This window comes from Nicotiana tabacum, chromosome 17 (genome assembly GCF_000715075.1).
Source record: "Nicotiana tabacum cultivar K326 chromosome 17, ASM71507v2, whole genome shotgun sequence".
NCBI classification, from domain to species: domain Eukaryota; kingdom Viridiplantae; phylum Streptophyta; class Magnoliopsida; order Solanales; family Solanaceae; genus Nicotiana; species Nicotiana tabacum.
Genome location: NC_134096.1, coordinates 138,051,173 through 138,072,921, shown reverse-complemented (window position 1 = coordinate 138,072,921; position 21,749 = coordinate 138,051,173). Strand labels below are relative to the sequence as shown.

Below are 21,749 nucleotides of genomic sequence, written 5' to 3'. Positions count from 1 at the left end.
TCTGCTAAAAGAGAAGAACGATTTCGCTTGGACCCCGGAATGCCAACAGGCATGAGAAGAATTGAAGCGATATCTATCAAGCCCACCACTGCTTCACACTCCAAAAGCAGATGAGAAACTTTACTTGTACTTTTAGTATCAAAAATTGCGGTAAGTGGTGTCCTAGTTTGAGAAGAGCAAGGTACGAAATTTTCCATTTATTATGTAAGTCGAACCTTAGGAGAAGCAGAAACTAGATATCCACATTTGGAGAAATTGGCACTTTCACTAATAAGCACCTCTAGAAATTTAAGACCATACTTTCAATGTCATCCCATATGCCTATTAACCACTTATCCACTTCGTAATATTTTGCACAATCCCGAACTATCGGGCTGATTGGCCAAATGGGCCGTCGAACTAAGTGGGTACGATATCAAATATCAACCCCCAGACGGCCATCAAGTCTCAAATTTTAGCAGACTTCGTGGCCAACTTCACGCCAACCCTCGTACCCGAAGTCGAAAAGGAACTCTTTTTAAAATCGGGTATATCATCGGTGATATGAACCCTTTTAACAGACGGTGCTTCAAATGTGAAAGGGTCCGGGTTAAGCATCATTTTGAAGCCACCCACGGGTAGCACTATTAGGCAATCTATCAAAACTTCTAAGTTGACTAACGATAAGGCCAAGTATGAGGCCATGATTGCAAGTCTCGAGCTAGCTAAAAGCTTGGGATCAAAAGTCATTGAAGCCAAGTGTGATTCTTTACTGGTAGTGAACCAAGTAAACAAAATCTTCGAAGTTCGAGAGGATAGAATGCAAAGGTATTTGGAAAAGTTGCAGGTAACCTTGCACCATTTCAAGGAATGGAATTTACAACATGTACCTCGAGAACAAAACAGTGAGGCCGATGCACTTGCAAATCTAGTCATCGGTCGAGGAAGATGAGATCAGCTCGGGGACTATCGTTCAACTCTCGAGATCCGTGATCGAGGAAGGTCATGCCAAGATAAACTCTACAAGCTTAACCTGGGATTAGAGGAACAAATATATTGAATACTTGAAAAACGGAAAGCTCCCATCGGACCCTAAAGAGTCGAGGGCCCTACAAACCAAAGTTGCTCGATTCACAATGGTTGAAGATGAAACATTGTACATAAGGACATTCGATGGACCATTGGCAGTGTGCTTAGGACCAGGGGACACCGATTATGTTCTACGAGAAGTCCATGAAGGCACTTATAAGAACCACTCTGGCGTCGAATCACTGATTCACAAAATCATTAGAGCAGGATACTACTGGGATTAGATGGAAAAAGTCACTAAGGGGTTTGTTCGAAAATGTGATAAATGTCAAAGGTTTACACCGATGATCCATCATCCCAGAGAACAACTTCATTCAGTCTTATCCCCATGGCCGTTCATGAAATGGGGAATGGATATCGTCGGTCCTCTGCCATCGGCCCCAGGTAAAGCTAAGTTTATTTTATTTATGACTGACTATTTCTCTAAATGGGTTGAAGCACACGCGTTCGAGAAAATAAGAGAGAAAGAGGTCATAGACTTCATCTAGGATCATATCATATGTCGATTTGGGATACCCGCCAAAATAGTGTGTGACAATGGAAAATAATTTATCGGCAGCAAAGTGACAAAATTCCTCGAAGACCACAAAATAAAAAGGATGTTATCAACACCATATTACCCTAGTGGGAACGGACAGGTTGAATCAACGAACAAGACTATCATTCAAAACCTAAAGAAAAGGTTGAATGTCGTTAAGGGGAAATGGTGAGAAATTCTATCCGAAGTTCTCTGGGCATATCGAACAACGTCAAAGTCCAGTACGAGGGCAACCTTGTTCTCCTTAGTATATGGCTCTGGGGCCTTGATTCCAGTCAAAATTAGGGAACCCAATGCCAGGTTTCGACATACAACAAAAGAGTCAAATTATGAGGCTATGAATACTAGCCTCGAATTATTAGATAAAAAACGAGAAGCCGCACTCGTTCGAATGGCTGCACAAAAGCAACGAATCGAAAGATATTACAATAGGAGAACCAACCTTCGCCACTTCAGAGTCGGAGACTTAGTCCTGAGGAAAGTCACCATCAACACTCGAGATCCTAATGAAGGGAAGCTCGTCCCAAATTGGGAAGGACCCTACCAAGTCCTCGACACAGTCGGAAAGGGATCTTATAAGCTCAGCACGATGGACGGCAAACAACTGCCAAATAATTAGAACATATCGCTTCTCAAACAGTATTATTGCTAAGGTATGGCTTTATTCCCTTTTTTCTTTTATATACTCGATACTAACTCACTGCAGATGATCGATTGAAGATATCGAGACCTCGGGTTTTAAAGCACGCGTTGCACTCTTTTTCCCTTAGATCGGTTTTTGTCCCAAGTGGGTTTTTTCGACGAGGTTTTTAATGAGGCAACAATTATGTACTACCTGGGGACAATTTAACATTATCCAAGGCTTCTTTACAATCAACCTCGAATACTGGGGGGCATCACCAGGGGCTCGATAGAGAAACTTTGTAATGGGCCAAACGGTCGACTGAACCGTGTCCATAAAGATTAGTCGAGCCCCGATGGCAAAACATGTACGCATGTATAGATTATACAAAGAATCATTCTTTCTATATCAAACATCTTGTGTCTCAAAAAAACTTTTCTACTATACAAGCTCCATACTTATGATTTTGTGAGAAATGGCTCAAGGGCCAAGTACAAATATACCTCGTACACTCGGAGACTGCCATTGAGGATCGACATATTCGAGTAATCTAAACTAGACCTCAAAGAGGTATCCCTCGATCTATAGGCCGAGGGCATCGCTCTCAGGGACTAACACTTCAAACAAGTTTGAAGTTTTATTGGTAAATAAGCCCAAGAGGCATACTCAAAGGCTACGGCCAAACTAAGGCGGCTCGGAGACGTCCGAATCCCGCAATAAAAATAGGCCTTCGAATTCTTTGAAAACCGATTAAAAAAGGCTACCCTCGGCAAAAGGGCTTCGATGAAATCAGCCCTCGAAAAACCTTAAGAGGTATCAAATTATCTAAACACAAACGTGCTAAGGCACAAAAAGTAAAGAGGTTTCAATCAACATCGAACCCTCAAAAAACCCAATGGGTAAAGAATACGTGTGAAGGCATAAAGTAATTTTTACTAAATCTTCTAAGCCGACAAAGGAAAAAAGTAACCATCTTTTAGAGGCCATATCGGCCCAATCTAAAGAGCCTAATGGCCAATACACTTAGAGTTCGAGATTTTTTTCTCACTCAATTCGGACCTAAGAGTTTCACTATTCCGAGCTCAAATAAAATTGACTTGAATATAGCTTGAAGATTCATCATTATTTGATATAAAACCTTAAGGGGTCTATTACTGTGAGTTCGAAACTTACTCGAACTCGGATACAAAAATAGTACAATTACGGCTTCGATCAAGCCATCCGAAATCAAAATCTCGAACATATTGCTAAGCTCGGGGACTCGCCTTTGCTTAACTAAAAAACCAAAGAGTTTGTTCTACTCTAAGTTCGAGCTGTTGCTCACTCTATTATAGAGGCTACAATGACCTGATTACAACAAAGTTCTCACAAGACAAAATAGAATTTATCATAAATCAGAAATCGGGGAGACGAAACGGAAAGAAAATGAATCTTTCATATATGCAAAGTATTTAGAAAGACCACACATGGTCTTACACAAAAAAAAACAAAAAGGAGAAAAAATACTAAATGCCTAGTCCGCCTCGGGAGCTGCATCTTCGGGAGCTTCATCTTCATCTCCTTCACTGTCGGATCCACTCGCAGAGTCTTCATCATCGGAAAACAAAGCTCCGACCTCGTCCTCCAAAACTTTTGCACTTTTGATATCAGCCGTGAGGTCGAATCTACGAGCATGTACCTCCTTAAGAGTCTCGCTTCGGGACTGGCGCCTAGCATGATCGGCAACACGAGACAATCTAACCTCAACAGCATAAAATATTTCCTTTGCCCGAGTGTTAGCAGCTTCAGCGTCGGCTCGGTAGGAGGCCACGAGCACCTCTGCCTCGGATGTGGCCCTTGCAAGCTCAGCGGCCAACCGAGTCTCGAGCTCTTTAACTTTCTGGGCTTGGAGTTGACGCTCAACCGAAGACAGTTGGGCCCGAACCACATCTTTCTCCAAGTCGAGACGGTCCATGATTTGCTTCCACCCCAAGGTCTCTGCCTCTTTCATCTTTGCTTCCTCACGAAGCTCCTCAACCAATTCGGCCTTCTGCTGAACCTGTAGAATCAAAGTGTTAGTCGCCAATATCAAGTTAATACATAACAAGCTCCCAAAAATTGACATTACCTACTCAATGAGCTCGGTATGATCTTGATGAGCTCTTGTCAGCTCAGCTCGAATACTCATGATCTCATCTTCTTTTCGCACATAGAGGAGTTTGAGGGCGTTTCTCTCCTCCGTAAGCTTTTTGAGATCAGCTTCACATCGGGCTAGCTCAGCTCGGTACTTGGAAGATGCTTCTCGATGGAGCGCTATAGCCTGTACAGAAAGAAAGGGAACCTGACTTAGAGAAATAAGAACAAACGCAAGCATGGTAGCATGGGTTAAAACTCACTTGGTTCAGAAACCGCTGAGCCTCATCAAAAATGAGTGATTCGTCAAGGTCAGAAATATCATCGACCCCCTCAAAGCAACCACTAAATATATCATCCCCTTAGAGGTACATCCCCACATCGGGGGTCTCCACCCGCCAGTTGCTCATCATGGCATAAGGCATCATCAACACTCGATGATTCGAGGATTCTGCTCGGACCTTTCTCCAACTGAACCCCCTCGACCGTCACAAGCTCAGCAGCTTTAGAAGCTTCTATGCTTTCCCTCTTCTGAGCCACCAGCATGCAGTCGGTATCTTCTCCCTCCTCGTCCTCATCTCGTAGCGTTTGGACTACATCGACAGACAGAACGGCGAGATCAGTATTTGACTTTCGAGCCCTATTTGTTTTTGGGCCTTGGGGTATCTGGTGGCGAAGCCCTTTTCCTTTTCTTGTCTTTGGTCGACTTCGGGACCTCACCTTCCCTAAGGGGAGGTGGCCTCATAACGATACTATCTCCAAGACCTGTATGAGAAGAAATCAAGTTAAAAGGAAGTATTTCACAGGAAAGCATCAAATACGGATGGGGGAACTTACCATGATTTTTGGCCTCCCATCGACCCTTGGACAAATCACGCCACGAGCGCTCAGCATACGAAGAAGTTGAAACCAATTGTCAAACCTAACCTGCAAGGTCCGGGACTGCACCAGGAAACCAGGGGAAAGCTGCACCACAAAGAAGAATATAGATGAGAAGAGGTAACGAAAACATAACAAGTAATCAAATGTTATCGGTGAAGTTTTACTTACACTTTATGTTCCATTCTTCAGGGAATGACATCTTCTCGGCGGGAATTAAATCGGAGGTCCTGACTCGGACAAATCGGCACATCCATCCTCGGTCCTTGCCCTCATCTATGATCGAGAATAACACCTTCGTGGCTCGGCACTGAATCCTTATCAGTCCACCCCGATAAAGACGGGGGCTGTATAGCCTAATGAGATGATCGAGGGTGAAAGACATCCCCTCGATCTTGCTCGAGAAGAATCTGAGCAAAATGACAATGCGCTAAAAATAGGGGTAGATCTGGCCTAGGGTTACCCGGTATTGGCGGTAGAATTCGATTACGATAGGTTCGATGAAGCCCGGTGTGAAAGGGTAAGTATACACACTTAAGAACCCTTTCACATGAGTGGTGATGTCCTCTTCAGGGGTAGGAATCACCACCTCTTTATTCTCCCAGTGGTAGTCCTTTTTCACCTGCTCGAGATCACCTTCGGATATCGAACAGATGTATCTAGACATTGGCTCGCATCGGCCAGGAACCGAAGAGGGTTTTTCGACTTTAAATTTGGAAGTAAGTTCACATAGCCCGGAGATGCACTCTTCGATACGTGGCTCCACCGGTGTTTTGTCACTGGCTGGCCGCGATGAGGAGGCTTTTCTCCTTGAGGAACTGTCTTTGATATTTTTGCCATTGCTATATGAGGTGTAAGGAAGAAGAAGGTGTAATTTGTGTTTTAATAAGAGATTAGTAAACGGAAACCGACAAAGTTGATAAACTTGAAGAAGATAAAAGAGCTTTTGAAGATTAGAAGAAGTTTGAAAGTAAAGTTTGAGAAGATTATGAAGGTGACCTATTTATAATAACCACTTTGATGGTTTGAAAGCACTGGTGGCCGACCATTAACTGCGTTAACTAATGACCTTGGGAACTGTGCAGGCGCGACGCTCCAGTCGCTTACGTCACGATGTTGACATCATTAAATTGAAGTCTCAAATTCGTTTCTTCTCGTTACACTTTAAGAAACGAGGGAATTATCTGTATACGGTCAAAATCAGGCCTACTCGATTTTGTTGTTTGATCGAGACAAAGGAGTTGCATCGCGGGGGAGGGGGAGGGGGAGGGCAGCCTCGAAATAAATCGGACCAGGGCTCGAAGATGAGACATCAAGCCTAGAGATCAAAGTGTACATTGAGACCGAGGCCAGCAACAATCGAGATCAAGTATGACCAACTTTGAGGAGAGCATCATAATGGAATGGCGAGATATCAGTAACAGGTCGAAGATCACAGCGTGAATCTCGGAACGGATATCCGTGATCGGTCAAAAATCATGACGTGAATCTCGGAACGGACCAAATCAGAAGCGGATAACTAGCTGTTTATACGGTTTCCTTCTGTAATGAGAGACATACCATAATTAGGTCTCCTCTACTATATAAAGAGGAGGTCCAATCATTTGTAGACAGGATTCACTGAAAAGAATATACATATATGCTACTTTCTTTTCTTTACTTATTGTTCATCGCCGTTTGTTCCATCCTCCATTGTTCTTATTAATTAATCTCAAGACTATCTCGAATCGAGGTCGAGGTATTATTTGCGGATCAGTTTAATTTATTTTATTGTCCAAGTTATCTATTTAATTTGTTGTTTATCAATTGGTGCTGGTTTAAATCACATATCCTTAAAACCACAATATAAGTTTAATTGTTACTCAATTTTTAAGGTAAACACCCCATTTTATGAAACAACCGATTGGGAGTGGTACGATCGTTTCCTATTTTCTTTTCTAATTATGCCCTTACTTATTACTCCATAATTCTATTTTATCATTTTTTTTTATTTTAACTCCATGTCACCAACCTAGGGCAAGTGGGCCGGTCCCGGGCCAAGTGGGGCCGGTCCAAACGGTCCCGGTCCCGGTCCCAAATTAAATGGGCCAAACGGTCCCGGGCCTAAACGGGCTTTTTGTAGGGACCGGCCCGGGACCGGGACCGGGACCGTTTGGTCTGGCTAAACGGTCCCGGTCCGCGGGCTAAATGGGCTCAACATATTTTTTAAAAAAATAAAAAATAAAATAGATATTAGAGACAAAAGGATGTTAAAACAAATATCTAAGACAATGTTTTATAAATTTTATTATAGAATTGTGACCTAAATTTTAATATTAAAACTTAAGAGTTGGAACGAGTTTACCGAATTGACGAACAACTTGTTGGAAATTGATTATCGTTGAAGACTTCAATTCACCAACTTCACAATTGTTTCACAAATTGTAACAATAAAGTATGCAATAGTAGCAATTATAGAAGTAAATTAGAGAGAGATTGTGATAGATTGATGATTTTGTAAGAAAAAATAAAAAAATATGGGGTATTTATAGTTGAACGGTCCCGGGCCTGACGGGCTAAACGGTCCCGGGCCTGACGGGCCCAAATCTAAGAACCGGCCCGCGAGACCGGCCCAGGCCCACTAAAACAGGGCCAAACGGTCCTGACCCGTTTAGCCCGTTTGGCCCGGACCTAGACCGGCCCACTTGCAATCCTTACTCCAACCTATTGACCTACTTTGTCTTCTTCCATCTTTTCTAGAGTTGGTTTTCCCCGTTCTTTTTATTATCCAAGTCTCCATTCTATTCTTTGTCTCTTTTCATAGTTTTAGTTTTTTTTGGTGTTTCTATTATTAGTTAACTTTTTTTTTTCCAGGTTTTTGCTCTTGTTTCCAAGCTACATAATTAATGATAAATTAGTAAAAAGAGATTTTCTTAAATTATTTTTATGTGTAACTCTTGATAAATTTTATTTAAAATAATTGCGGATATTTTAGTGAACTTATCAGTTACAGTACTATATGATACAATCAAACCAACAACAAAAATGTTATTTAACAATAGCAAACGATACAATCTATTCAAACGTTGTATCCATAAAATGATACAATACAATACATTACAATACAATGCAATACATTATAAAACGATGGGTAACAATGATCCAAACCTAGTGTTAGAAAGCTTTCTTTGGAAAAAAAAAATTTCAGTCATGGAATTATCGTACTTATGTCAAAAAAGTAAGTTTGATCCCTTATGTCTTAGTGTTGGCAAATGGGTGCGTGATGTTGAATTTAAACAAGTTGAAAGCGAGTTTTTCAGGGTGAGTTGATTTTGTTGCTCTTTATAAATTTATTTTAAATTTTATGGCCCTAACTTTTTTTTTTTTTTTTTTTTTTTATACATGTGAGATTTATTTTTAGACGTGAGAGATCTGTCTTTTACTGATAATAGATATAAAAAGGTCATTTTTTTAAATTTTAAAATTATAAAAGGGGCATGATATAAGTAAATTGAACAGTCAGATAAATTTGTGTTGAAATTGGCATCACTAGTTTTCTTTCTAATCTGACAGAAGGGTTTGAGAGAAGCGATCTTAGCTAGCGTTTGGCTTAGATTCCCAAATTTATTCTGAAAAATTTTATTTGGGTGAGGTTTAGTTTGAAGATGAAAATATGTTTGGACATCTGTTTTGGGTGAAGTTTGGTTTGAAAAAACATGAAACATGACTTATACCCACAAGTTCTAAAAACTATCACAAATACCCAACAGTACCATTATCAATGACATTCATTATATTATCGCAAACCATAGTCCTGAAAATAAATAAATTTGATACAAAATTATCATTTTTATAATGAACTACATGATACACTATCAGATGACCGAGAAGACGAAGCAACATCATTACAAAATAATAAATGGTGGGCTTTTTTATAAAATATAAAAGTTTGGATAATTTTTAAAAAATATAATAGTGATATTTTGGTCCAAAACTAACTATTCAGCTGGTTTTGGGATTTGGCCAAAATGTACGCAAAATCTATAGTCAAACATGTGTTTGTCAAATAAAATCTAAGTTTATTTTGGCAAAATAGTATTCAACTAGCTACATGAGTTGAAATACATTCAATGCTTATTTAATCTTCATAAGTTAATTTGGCGCATTTAGAACTTCAGCCAACCTAGAGGATTAAAGTGTCTATTCGTTCAAACTTTTAAGTTGTGGTTCCATATTTTTCCAAAAGGCAGTCAAACTTTCATTAAATAGGAGTAAGCATAAATATTTTATAACTTCAATAATTTCCCAAATCGATCATATCAGTATGGTTGCCATTCTGACGTGTTATTTATTGTTGGCGACAGTCGTCATTTATAAGAGACACATATATCCAGATAGACAGGTCATTTCTCTTTTAAAATATTCGAAAGCTTTTGTCTGGCTTCAAACTTGCACATGCTTCAAATTCACTTTAGTTAACTAGCATTACTAATATAAGTACGTAAACTAATCTATTTAAAAAGGTAATGTATTCTAAAATATTTGATAAAAGGAAGTTATTTATTTTTTCGGATTTATCTTTACTATTTCAATTAGTTAAATATTAATTATGTGAAACATTAAGGAAAGATAAAGAGTAATTTAGAAAAATACTTTTATTATTAAGCTATTACTACTTTATTTTATGGTGTGTGCAAAAACCTAAATGGAGGATTAAGCACATTTATTTGGTGCAGTGACAAAAATCATCACAGAGCCAGCAGTGCGCAAATTGATCTATCATAGAGATAGAATGAGTAGTTGGATTTCCTTTCTTAAAAGTTCACCAATTTCGACTTCAGCAATCCCTGCATATTTGAACTACTCCCACAAAACAGCAAAATGAATGGAAGACCAATATTATGCAGTAGTTTGAATAACAAGTTTATGGGCATTCAGCTAAGCTTTCAGCTGCTAGCAGCAACTATCACGGCGGTTCTAGTTATCACAACTTTGTTCATGTCCAGAGAGATTAAGCAAGAAATTGGAAAAAAGCCAGAGTTAAGCTCATTATCCAGCTGCAATTTCTTTTCAGGCAAATGGGTATTTGATAACCAATCTCGCCCTCTCTATAATGGGTCCAATTGTTCCTTCATTTCGTTTTTGGACGATGGAATGGCTTGTGAGAATTATGGGAGAAAAGACCTCAGCTATCTCTACTGGAAATGGCAACCCCATGATTGTGACCTTCCAAGGTAAGTGTATATTTTTTAGTTTTTCTTCCTTTGGATTCTTGGGTATTTTCGGATTATAATTCTTGATTTGTAAAGATTTAATGCCACAGCAATGTTGGAGAAGTTAAGGAACAAGAGAATTGTGTATGTGGGAGATTCAGTCAATAGGAATCAGTGGGTTTCAATGGTGTGCATGCTAGAGTCATCAATCCACACTCATCTCAAACATGTTCACTATAATGGTTCTTTGGTCACCTTAAAAGCTATTGTGAGTTTCACCTTGCTCTTTCCCTAAATTTGAAGTTTGAATGCAGTGGGCTTACATCTTGTTTCAAACATTGGTGAAGGAATACAATGCTACTATTGATTTCTACTGGGCACCATTGTTGGTGGAATCAAATTGCGACGATGCTTGGCATCATCGTGTTAAAGATCGCGTTTTGAGAGTCAATTCAATAGAGAAGCATGCTAAATTTTGGGAAGATGCTGATGTTCTTGTCTTTAATTCCTATTTATGGTGGCGACTGGATTTGACTGTTCTGTGAGTACATATCTTTGCTACCTTTAACCACTCAATAAGAAATTGTACTTATTTTCAGGATTTAGGCATAAGGTACTTCTTAATTATGATAGTGATTTTGTAATTTCAGGTGGGGATCTTTTGAAAGTGCAAATGTGAAGTACGAACAATTGGGGATGCTGCGTACGTATGAGTTAGGGCTTAAGACATGGTCAGATTGGTTGGATACTCATATCAACCGTACCAAAACTAGAGTTTTCTTTGTTAGCATGTCGCCCACTCATAGCAGGTATAAATTTTCGATTTTTTTTTTCTACCTGCGTTCGATTTAGAAAAATAGTTAAGGCGTTACAGAAACTCAATAGTAGTCCAGACTCCACTAGCGTGATTCTAGTGGGTGGTAGAAACTCAATATTAGCAGTACTGATACTGAAAATTATGTCTGAAATATATGATGGCAGGGGAGAGGAATGGGGAAGGGCAGATGGTGAGAATTGTTACAATGAAACAGAGCCAATATCTAATGCAGAATATTGGGGATCAGAATCAGATCCGGGAATGATGAGATTGGTGGAAGCAGCCATCAAGAAACTGAATGATAAAAGTGGTGTTAAAGCAGATTTTCTCAACATTACTCAACTTTCTGAATATAGAAAAGAAGCACATCCATCCATATATAGAAAGCACTGGGATCCTCTAACAGAAGAACAATTGGCAAATCCAAGTAGTTATGCAGATTGTACACATTGGTGCCTCCCTGGAGTTCCTGATATTTGGAATCACTTTTTGTATGTATACCTTCTTTACTTGTGACCCGTGTGAAATGAGACTAATTCTTACAAAAATAATAAGAGAGTAATTGGATTCATTTGTTCTTTTAAAGAGTGGATTTTTTTGTGTTGTCAAAGAATTGAACGATGAAAACTAATGAGAAGTGCCAAACTGACCAAGTCATGTTGGAACAGGCTGAAGTGTCTTCAGTCTCAATTATTGCATTGAACCTTGTTCTTAGAGCACTCAACATTAGACAATAAGTACACATTTCACAATGCCAAGCCCACAAGGAAGTCCATGTTCAGAAGGTCTAAGGCAATTAGGCAAGGACAAAGTCAAAACAAATTTATCTAGCAATCAGACTTTAGAGAATGAGCAATACTAATGAGCAACCTCAAAGTGAGCTAGACAGACTATTACACAACAAACTTAGCCCAAGTTCCTGAGGATGAACAGGCGATGACATTGGCAGCACAACCCATTGAATGAAATATGAATGGGTCTAGTCAAACAACGAGGTGCTACCTCGCCAAGCCACTGCTGCACTAGTGTCACTATTGGAAATATCTGTATCACTACCACTTACATAAAACGTTGCTGCGCGGTTAATTGGCAATCCATTTTGATAAGTGATGCCAGTGCTTAAGCGCCATATTGCTTCCGGAGGAGGTTACAAGCCAATTCTGGGATAGTACTCTTAGGCAGTGTGATTGGCTATACAATTAAAAGGTACCATCCCCCTCCAAGAGATGTAGGAGAAAGTGTAGATCTAGAAGAAAAAACTCTTATCTAAGGAAAGAAAATGTTGAGATCTTGGAATTTTGAAGAGATCAGAGGTGACCAGTGAATGCGAGTGTTTGCAATAAATTTTCAAGATATGAAAAATAAACTGCAATCACAAAATAGGAGAAAAATATTTTTACTAATCAATTGTAAGTACAATTCTGTTTCTCCCTTGATTCTTCTCTCCTGATTATCTCTGTGATTCGAGGGCTGAAACATCATATTTCTCGAATGTAGGATGATGCAGACCTCCTGAGGATGTATTTGATCTCTAGCTTCTTGAACTATTTGATTGTCAAGAAGTATCTGGTCATATTTTGATCTATTTGTGAATATTCCAAGAGTTTATGAGATTTTTGAGACCCCTCTTCAAGGGAATATGTATCCCTTAATATAGGTGTGCGTTAGGGTTTAGGGTAGAGTAACCTCCAACAAATCCTAATAGACTCCTAGGATTTCAAGAGTCTTGTAGTATCTTGAATTTAGAATTTAGCTTGATCCGTTAAAATTTCGATGTCTACAAATGCCCCCTACTTCAAAGTTTGTCGGGGTGTAGGCTTGCCGAAACTTGAATACGAGACTTGAAGTACTCGACCATCGCAACAAATGATTTTGAAACTTGGAGTTTTCGATTTACATATATAACAACGTTCAACAGTTATGTGATAGAATGTTTCCACAAAGTCTGACTTTTCTGTTTGACTTCCTTTGATAGTCGGCATGGCTTCTTTCTCTTTCTTTGCTTCTTTACGAGGCTGGAAAGTGTAAACAATGGTTCTCCTTTGCACCTTCAGTAGACCATCCGTGGATATTGACAAAATAGACTTCATCTTCATACGTGATGGGAAAGCACTACAGATTTCTTTGTCAGCAACAACTTCAGAATGACCCCGCTCCTCATGGCCTTGCTCCTTATATTTTGACAGTATCTTTCTAGACGGTGAATTCCTTGTGGTTCCCAGGCGACAAAAGACGGAGGTTTTTGAGGTAGTGAAAAATTCCTTTAGACGTTTGGAAGATACATGTTCACCTTTGTGACTTCGCCTTTCAAATACCGAGACCCGAGAGGTTGAGTTTCTAATGCGATCAAACACTGAAGGCCGTTGTTTTATTTTCTTGCCCTTAATTTCCTCCATCTCCTCTACCGAGGTGTGTTGTGATGAACCTATCTCTTTGCTTTTCTTAGATGAAATTCGAAGAGGCTCTGTCAAACTGAATCCCAACCCAAACTTTGGAGTGGCGACGTAGTGCCCTTGCTTTCTCAACTTTATTTGGGACTCATTGAGCCCATGTATCTTTTCACTAGTGACTTTGTCTTTTAGTTCTCCTAGTCTTGATGGATTAGAGAATTCATAACCAAACTTTTCAAGCAGTATGAAGGCCTTAGGATCACAATGCCCTTTTATTTTATCAGCTTGGAGATTGCCTTTAGTAGACTCACAAGTCACGTATGGGATTTGTGCAACTGGGACAGTCATATGCTCCTTCAAATGTTGGATATCTTTGTGACTCATTTGCTTCTTTGGAGTACATGCCTGTAGCAAAGGTTGCCCTTTCTTTCGACGCTCACGTGGAACATAGTGAAAAACTAAATGCTCCTTATCAGTCTTTGTCTGTATGTCACCTTCAGATGATGACATCTTAATGGAGACTTCTTCAGTTCTCTTCTTAGGCAGCTTGGTGGTAGTCCATTGAGCCTTATTTTGTTCTTCTGACTTGACATTTTCTTCGTCGACTGATGATGGTTTCTCCACACTCGGTTCATAAGAATCTAGGTAAAATTTTGCATCTGCAAAGTATGACTCTGTCTCAGTGAAAGGATTGATGTTTGCATCAATTTTGACTATCTCTCCATCCCTTATGTACTTTAGACATTGATGCAAAGTAGACCATACCACTCCATTCTCATGAATTCAAGGACATCCAAGCAGTAGGTTGTATGATATTTTAGCATCTATGACGTGAATCTGGGTATTTGACTTCATCTCACCAATGGATAATCCCACGCGGATCATACCTATGGCTCGTTGTCCACCTTGGTTAAAACCTTGGATTGTTAGGTTACTTTTGGATAACTCATCGATAAAGATCTCAAGCTTTTTTAGCACCATCTTTGGCATGATGTTGACAACCGAACCATCATCAACAAGTATGCGATTGAGATGTTGTTCCCGAATGGTCCCTACAACGAACAAAGGTCTGTTATGTGGCCTAGACCCCAGCAACAAGTCATCATCTGTGAAGAAATTTGTTGCACAACATGTGACAACTTTTCCGTTATCATGATGTTCTTGTGTTTTCATTGGAGCGAGCTCATCGTTGATTTCCTTTGTTTCGTCAGTACTAGAAACTACATGAGTTTCACCAACGTGACCTCCATGAAGGAATTTTCCAGGAAATAATTCATGCAATGTGATGGGCTTTCGGAACTTCAGCAATAAGGCACCGTTAATCTTCTTGCTAATAGAAGATTTGATAATTCTTGCTGGTTATAGCTTATCCACATCGCTTATTTTTGCTCTTGGCTTAGGAAGTGGTAGCCTCAAAACTTCTTGATGTCTTCATTTCTTATGAGTGACTAGAGTCCAACCCTTATCGTCTTTGTCTTTGGACTGAGTGTCCAGCTCTAGTGAACCTTCAAGAGTTTTCCTTGTAAGATCAACTTCAACGGGCTCGAAACTTCCAAATTGTAAGAAGGCAGTGCTTGACACATTCTGCAACCTTGAACATTTATTTTCCTTGAGCGCGATACTTGCATGATTTGCTTCTGCTGTTTCATCTATGTCCATGATGATTTTTCCTTCACTTACAAGAGCCATGATTTTCTCTTTTAGGACGAAGGATTTCTCTGTAGGGTGGTTAATGACGCGATGAAACTTGCAGTATTTCGAATCGCCAACTTTACCAATTTCTTCAGGCCTTTTTGATTAAGGGAGATCGATGACTTTCTTAGCCAGCAATTCATCGAGGATCGTGGATATGTCTAAATCTAGAAATAGATAAACCTTCACCTCCAATTCCTTCAAGGTTGGACGACATTTCTCTTCTTTGGGATATTGACTCGGGGTATTTTCCTCCTTGACTTTTTGCTTAGTCGTGACTTTCACAGAAGTTGCTTTCACCGCCATAGATTCTTTGGTTTGGTTCTTTGATGCAATATTTTTCTTGAACTCCTTATGATCAGCGAATGGAGATGTCTTTCCATGGCTTGCTATGCTTAACTCTATGTCGTGAGCTCGCGTTGCAAGTTCTTCAAAAGTTTACGGTTTGATCCCTTGTAGGATGTACAAAAGGCCCCAGTGCATTCCCTGAATGCACATCTCCACAACAGATATTTATGAAAGGCGATCCTTGCAGTCCAAACCTAATACCCTCCATGTAATCCACCACGGGCTCATCCTTCCTTTGCTTGGTGCCTGTCAACTCTATCATGCTTACACTTCTTCGGGTACTGTAAAAACGATTGAGGAATTCCTTCTCAAGTTGCTCCCAACTATCAATGGACTTGGGCTCCAAGTCTGTAACGACCCGGCCGGTCGTTTTGAGAGTAATAGCCCCGATCCCCTATTTACTTCTTCTCTCATATCTTTTTCTGCTATTATGACTTGCCGGGAGGTTTCGTTTTGATTTTTGGTGTGATTTGGGATACTTAGTCCCTAAACGAAAGCTTAAGTCTTAGAATTTTGACCGTAGTCAGAACTATATGAAGGCGACTTTGGAATAGAGTTTTGTCGGTTCCGTTAGCTCCGTTGGGTAATTTTGGACTTGGGAGCGTGTCCGGATTGTATTTTGGAGGTCCGTAGCTTATTTAGGCTTAAAATGGCGAAAGTCGAATTTTTGGAGATTTGGACCGGTAGTGGAAAATTTGATATCGGGGTCGGATTCCGATTCCGGAAGTTGGAGTAGGTCCGTAATGTTAATTATGACTTGTGTGCAAAATTTGAGGTCAATCGAACGTGATTTGATAGGTTTCGGCATCGGTTGTAAAAGTTTATAGTTTCAAGTTCATTAAATTTGAATCGGAGGGTGATTTGTAATTATAGCGTTGTTTGATGTGGTTTGAGGGCTCGACTAAGTTTGTATGGTATTTTAGGACTTGTTGATATGTTTAGTTGAAGTCCCGCGGGCCTCGGGTGTGTTTCAGATGCTTAACTGATTGAATTTGGACTTAGGCTAGTTGCTGAAGATTTTCTGGTTTCTGGTATTTTCACACCTGCGGAGGGGAGACCGTAGGTACGGGATCGCATGTGCAAAGAAGGAGCCGCAGATGTGGCTAAGAAGGTGTTGGGCAGGAACCGTAGGTGCGAAGATTTTCCCCCACCTGCAAGAGTCGCAGATGCGGGCAGCTGGGCGCAGGTGCGATGCAATTCCGCACCTGTGATAGTCGCAGATGTGACAGAGAGTCCGCAAGTGCGAGATGTCTGGACAGAACACTTAAATTCAAAGGTTCGCGATTTTTGCTCATTTTCAACATTTTGAGCTCGGGTTTGGCGATTTCTTCAGAGCATTTTTTAAGGGTTTCTTGAGGTAAGTCCCTTATGCTTATTTTTTATCAATAATCTTGCTTCCCCATTTATTTTTCCACCTAGTTAGTGTGTAGTTAAGGTAAAAATTGGGAGTTGGAGGCTAGGGATTTGGAAAGTTTGATTTGTGGATTTGAAGGACCATTTGGTGTCGGATTTTTGTAAATTTGATATGGTTAGACTCGTGAGTGAATGGTCTTTCGGATTTTGTGACTTTTATCCGATTCCGAGACATGGGCCCGGGCCGACTTTTTAGGACGAATTTCGGAATTTTTATTAAAATCTTGATTTCATTAATTAGATTAGTCTATTATAGTTCTATTTATAATATGCAATTGTGTTTGGCTAGATTTGGACCATTCGGAGTCGGATAATCGAGGAAAGGGCATTCTTATAGATTGATTGGGCTTGACTCGAGATAAGTGGCTTGACTAACTTTGTGTGGGGGAAATCCCTTTAAGATTTTGGAACTATTGTGATATGTGAGCGCCGTGTACGGGAGGTGACGAGTACATACACGGGCTAGTTATGGAAAAACCCGATTTTCTTACTGAGAAGCAACTTGTTTTCCTTTTATTTTGAGTTATACCATTTTAATGTGTATTAATCTATTTTCATTCTCAATTTAGTTATTCCAATATGTGTAGCTATCCTGTTTAGTCTAATACAACATGTATACGTGTCTTAATTGCTTATGTGAACTCTGTGCAGTATGCTTAGTGAATTTCCTGCTTCTTCCTTGACTGGTACTTAGTCTAAATCGTAAGATTTCGTGATATAGTTGTATTTCTATTGTTTGCGCTGCATATTTACTTTGGGACTACGGAACGGTATTTTGGGAGATCCCCTGTGTATTGCATATTTACTTTGGGACTACAGAACGGTATTCCGGGAGATCCCCCTGTACTGCATATTTACTTTGGGACTACGGAACGGTATTCCTGGAGATCCCCATGTAACGGAACGGTATTCCTGGAGATCCCCATGTACTGCATATTTACTTTGGGACTACGAAACGGTATTCCGGGAGATCCCTCTGTCTTGCATATTTACTTTGGGACTACGGAACGGTATTCCGGGAGATCCCAATGCACATTTATGTTTGGAACTACGAGACGGTATCTCGGGAGATCCCCTATTGTATTTCTGTGTATTGAGATGTTACCTTCTATGAATTCTTTCTTGTTAAATTTCAGTCTTTATTTTACTGCGATATTTTATTTTTGCCTTGCTTTATTATCATATTCCAGTAGGGCCCAGACCTAACCTCGTCACTACTATACCGAGGATAGGCTTGGCACTTACTGGGTACCGATTGTGGAGTACTTATGCTACTCTTCTGCACATGTTTTTCGTGTGCAGATCCAGGTGCTCCTTATCAGCCGCACTATCAGTGAGTCAGGACAGCTTTGGAGACTTCAAGGTATATCTGTCGTGTCTGCAGACATCAGAGTCCCCTTCTAATCTTCCCAATGTCCATTATCTTCTGTATTTTTCTTTTTATAGACTCTGATCTTTAGAGACACTAGATTTTCCTTCTGTAGTTTGTGATTCATGATGTTTCGAATTTTGGGATTACTGTGTATTTTGAACAGTTAGTTATTTAATTTATGTTTTTATTTCATTATTCCGCAAATGTTAGGCTTACCTAGTCATAGAGACTAGGTGCCGTCACGACGTCATACAGTGGGGAAATTGGGTAGTGATAAGTTGGTATCAGAGCTCTAGGTTTATAGGTGTCGTGAGTCACAAGCCAGTTTATTAGAGTCTCGCGGATTGATACGGAGACTTTTGTACTTATCTTCGGGAGGCTATGGAACTGTTAGGAAAATTTCACTACTTTGATTCCTTGTCATGTGAAAATTATTGACTTCAAAAATTCTAAACTTCTGTATTCTATTCTCTCACAGATGGAGAGGACACGTACAAGCGGATCTGCTGACCAGGCACCCGTGCCCCCTGCTAGGGCCGAGAGAGGCAGGGGCCGGGGTAGAGGCCGAGGACGTCCACATAGTGCAGCCAGGGCACCCGCACGAGCTGCTACAGAGGAGCCCCCAGTAGCTCCAGCTGAAGGGCAGACACCTGAGGTACATGTTTCTGCACCAGCCCTCCAGGAGACTCTAGCCCAGTTTCTGAGCATGTTCAGCACTTTAGCTCAGGCTGGTTTGATTCCAATTGCTCCTGCCACTTCTCAGGTCAGAGGAGGAGCACAGATTCCTGTCGCCGGTACTCCAGAGCAGTGGGTTCAGGTCGACCAGGTTCCAGAGATTGTACCAATACAGTCGGTAGCTCCAGCTCAGCCCGTGGTTAGGGCAGCAACTTCTGAGGTAGAGCAGCTAAGACTTGAGAGGTACAAGAAGTACCACCCACCTACCTTCAGCGGATTGGCTACAAATGATGCTCAGGGTTTATTGGAGGAATGTCAACGTATTCTCCGTACTATGGGCGTAACGGAGACGAGTTGGTTTATTTTTTACTACATTCCAGCTTAGAGGAGCAGCCTATCGTTGATGGCGTGCTTATGAGTTGAGTAGTCCGGCTGAGGCAGCTTCACTTACATGGACTCAGTTCTCTGACATATTTTTTAGAGAGTATGTCCTTCAGAGCCTCAGGGACTCATGGTGCGCGGAGTTTGAGAAGCTGCGCCAGGGTGCTATGACTGTGTCAGAGTATGCATTTCGCTTCAGTGATTTGGCCCGACATGCACCGGCCTTGGTTGCCACAGTTCGAGAGAGGGTTCAACGGTTTATTGAGGGACTCCACCCCAGCATCTGGATTAGTATGGCCAGGGAGTTAGAGATGGATATTTCTTATTAGCAGGTTGTGAGTATCGCCAGGAGATTGAAGGGCATGCTTGCCCAGGATAGAGAGGAGAGGGAGGACAAGAGGTCTCGAGAGACTGGTTCTTATCTGGTGCTCGTGCTCCAGCAACTCGCCATGGTAGGGGTTATGTAAGCCACCCCGTTCATTCAGCTCTTCCAGCCACCAGCGGTGTTCCAGCTCCTTCTAGGCCCCAGGAGCCTTATTATGCACCGCCAGTATCTAGTGTGCCTCCTACACAGGCCCCAGGAGCAGACCTGGCCCGAGCCAGTCACAACAGCCACGCCCTCCCAGAGCTTGTTTTGAGTAGGGCGACACTCGCCATATGGTGAGGGATTGCCCCAGATTTAGGAGGGGAGCACCTCCACAGACTTCTCAGCCATAACGTGCTCCACCGGGTCCTCAGGCTATGATTACAGCACCAGCTGCCACCCCACCTGCTCAGCCAACTCGAGGTGGAGGTCGGGGAGGTAGAGGTTGCCATAGAGGGGGAAGCCCGGCCAAATATTATGCCCTTCCTGCTCGTACAGAGTCAGTCGCTTCTGATTCTATTATTACATGTATTGTCCTGGTCTGTCATAGAGATGTGTCGGTATTATTTGACCCAGGCTCTGCATATTCCTATGTGTCCTTTTATTTTGCCCGTGTTTGGGCGTATCTCGGGATTCTTTGAGTTCCCCTATTTATATGTCTACTCCTATGGGAGATTCTCTTGTTGTAGACTGTGTGTATCGGTCGTGTTTGATTGCTCTTAGTGGTTTTGAGACCAGAGCCGATTTATTATTGCTCAGCATGGTGGACTTTGATATTATTTTGGGCATGGACTGGTTATCGCCCCATTATGTTATTCTTGATTGTTATGCTAAGACCGTGACGCTGGCTATGCCAGGATTTCCGTGATTATAGTGGAGAGGTACCTTAAAGTATACTCCCAGCAGGGTTATTTCATTTCTTAAAGCTCAACGAATGATTGGGAAGGGGTGTGACGCATATCTAGCTTATGTCAGGGATGTCAGCATTGATACCCTTACAGTTGAGTCAGTTCCAGTAGTGAGGGACTTTCCAGATATGTTTCCAGCCGATCTTTCCGGGCATGCCGCCCGACAGAGATATTAAATTTGGCATTGATTTGTTGTCGGGCTCTCAGCCCATCTCTATTCCTCCATATTGTATGGCTCCTCATGAGTTGAAGGAGCAGTTACAGGAGTTGCTTGATAAGGGATTCATTTGGCCCAGTGTGTCACCTTGGGGTGCTTCTGTCTTATTTATGAAGAAGAAGGATGGTTCTATGTAGATGTGTATTTATTACCGCCACTTGAACAAAGTCACATTAAAGAACATGTATCTATTGCCTTATATTGATGACTTATTTGATCAGTTACAGGGTGCCATAGTGTTTTCCAAGATTGACTTACGTTTAGGATATCATCAGTTGAAGATTCGGGAGCCAGATATCCCGAAGACGGTTTTCAGGACCAGATATGGTCACTATGAGTTTTTTGTTATGTCTTTTGGGCTGACCAATGCCCCAACAGCTTTTATGCACTTGATGCACAGTGTGTTCCGACCTTATCTTGACTCATTCGTCATTGTGTTTATTGACGACATTCCGGTATACTCTCGGAGTCGGGAGGATCATGAGCAGCACCTGAGGACTGCGATTCAGAACTTAAGAGAAAAGAAGTTATATGCAAATTTTTCAAAGTGTGAGTTTTGGCTAAACTTAGTAGCATTCTTGGGTCATATAGTATCGAGTGAGGGGATCCAGGTGGATCCGAAGAATATTGAAGCATTGGCCTAGACCATCCTCAGCTACGGAGATCCGGAGTTTTCTTGGTTTGGCGGGGTATTACCATCGATTTCTAGAGAGTTTCTCATCTATTGCAGCACCTATGACCAGGCTGACCCAGAAGGGTGC

General features: G+C 41.1%; 1 protein-coding gene across 1 annotated transcript; it reads left to right on the top strand.

The window, feature by feature from the left end:
- The first annotated feature begins 9,776 nt into the window (after positions 1-9,776).
- LOC107759608 (protein trichome birefringence-like 34) lies at positions 9,777-11,799 on the top strand. The gene is made up of 5 exons (XM_016577583.2): positions 9,777-10,432; positions 10,508-10,679; positions 10,759-10,952; positions 11,062-11,220; positions 11,393-11,799. The coding sequence occupies exons 1-5, from the start codon at positions 10,080-10,082 to the stop codon at positions 11,742-11,744; spliced, it is 1,230 nt and encodes a 409-aa protein (XP_016433069.1). The 5' UTR covers positions 9,777-10,079; the 3' UTR covers positions 11,745-11,799.
- Positions 11,800-21,749: the final 9,950 nt, after the last annotated feature.